This window comes from Cynoglossus semilaevis, chromosome 1 (assembly GCF_000523025.1).
Source record: "Cynoglossus semilaevis isolate Cse_v1.0 chromosome 1, Cse_v1.0, whole genome shotgun sequence".
Lineage (NCBI taxonomy): Eukaryota > Metazoa > Chordata > Actinopteri > Pleuronectiformes > Cynoglossidae > Cynoglossus > Cynoglossus semilaevis.
In genome coordinates, this window is record NC_024307.1 from 6,670,260 (window position 1) to 6,672,085 (window position 1,826).

At 45.4% G+C, this 1,826-nt stretch overlaps 1 protein-coding gene across 1 annotated transcript in view; it reads left to right on the forward strand.

The window, feature by feature from the left end:
- Window positions 1–1,826, forward strand: part of zfyve28 (zinc finger, FYVE domain containing 28) — a 24,056-nt gene that overhangs the window by 16,135 nt on the left and 6,095 nt on the right. The window contains exons 3-5 of the mRNA XM_008308147.3: window positions 680–817; window positions 1,396–1,598; window positions 1,806–1,821. Of these exons, the coding sequence (XP_008306369.1) occupies window positions 680–817; window positions 1,396–1,598; window positions 1,806–1,821 (357 nt within the window). The remainder of the gene's footprint in view (window positions 1–679; window positions 818–1,395; window positions 1,599–1,805; window positions 1,822–1,826) is intronic.

Consider the following 1,826-nt stretch of genomic DNA (forward strand, 5'->3'; position numbering starts at 1 on the left):
TCACACTTGAACCTGCCACTACAGCTATCGGCTCCTATTTATGGCTCTCTGTGGGGGCTGCTGGCATGCTGCTAACATTATGTTGGCACCGCTGTTGTTGCTGCGCGGCCTGCTGGAGCATGAGCGCCAGGCATGGACAAAAATGGAGCTCGACGGTAGAACACGGGGAGACGTGGGAAATGAGTGTTAAAATACGGAGTGTTGAAGGAGTGGAAGCAGCGGTGGAGGTGAAGGTTCCACAGACAGTAGGGACGCATTCACAAAACACAGCCTTGAAGGAATCAGTGGTTAAGCTCTCGCTCTCAAAGCTTTTTAATCTTCCTCCTCGGGGCGAGCAGAGAAAGACGCAGTGTTGTGACAAGATTACAGTGCAGAGTGCAGCCACGGTTGAGTGAGAGGATTATTGAAAGTCATTGTTGTGGCTGTTGTACATGTCAGCAGCACATACGTCTTGATTTAACTCTCACCGTTTACTGCGGTGCATTTCCACAGCTGGAATCATGAGCTTTGTTTAATATTTTTTTATTGAGGCCAGCAGTGGTTGTCATGCAGTTGTCCAACTGTGTTCTTACTCCAGTCAAAGTGACCACCGGGGAGTCGTTGCTAACAGTATTATTTCCCCAAACAGGTTTCTGTGTTAATTCCAGTTTTCTTAGTCTTGTTTTTTTTCTTCCTGCAGGACAATGTGTTGAACATTATCAATCAGATCATGGATGAATGCATTCCCAACGATCGGGCCAACAGGGACTTCTCTGTCAAGTTCCCTGAGGAGATTCGTCATGACAACCTGGCAGGGCAGCTGTGGTTTGGAGCTGAGGTGAAGTATTCCCCCCTGTTTCAATCTCAGGAAAAACAACTTCAGGAGTTGGAGTTCCAAACATGTCGACATGTCAGTTTTACAGTTGTAATGTTTCCAGCTGATTCAGCCATTTTATATTTGTTTCTTTTTCACCTCTCTTTTTTTCTTGCTACTTTTTTAAGTCTTCTGTACCAGCATGGTGTGACCCTGTAGATCAGCTGTTTCTAAACCCATTTGTATCGACGATATCGGCCGTTACTGCGGACTGGTTATACCACGCCATCGTTGAAGAATCATTCAATTTTCAAAATAAAACATCTTTCAGACTTTATTCTGTCAGTATCAGAGTCTGAATGACCTGTTGGTTTGAAACACTGACAGATCATATTTAAATACAAAAATACAGATATGATTGAGGAGGAGAATTGAACCAAGGACTCTCCATTAGCACGGCAGATGTTCTAACAACCACACCATGGAACCACCTTTGATTGTTTACGACCTCATGCCAGAGTATACTTTTCAGAAGTTTCTCCTGAGCTGCGGTGGACACCTTTTATTCACGCCTGGTCCTCGTCTCCTCCTGTTCTCCTCAGTGTTTGGCTGCTGGCTCCATCATCATGAACAGGGAGATAGAGAGCATCGCCATGAGACCTTTGGCTAAGGACCTCACCCGCAGCCTGGAGGAGGTTCGGAACATCACCCGGGACCAGGCCCTCAGAGACCTCAACCTGTACACAGATCGTATGAAGGATGCATTGCGGCATTTCGACAGCCTTTTTGCTGAGTTTGAGCTCAGGTAAATTGGAAACAAGCTGTTTTTAAAAACACAAGTTTGAGCTCAGGTAAATTGGAAACAAGTTTTTAAAAACACCTTATTCATTTCCGGCAGCAACTTTAAAGAACGCTTAGAGCACGTGTGTCAAACATAAGGCCCCGGGGGGCAAATGTGGCCCACCAAGTCATTTTGAGTCTTTACTACTTTTTGCTTGTCTTTGTTTGTCAGTTATGTGTCAGCCATGGTGCC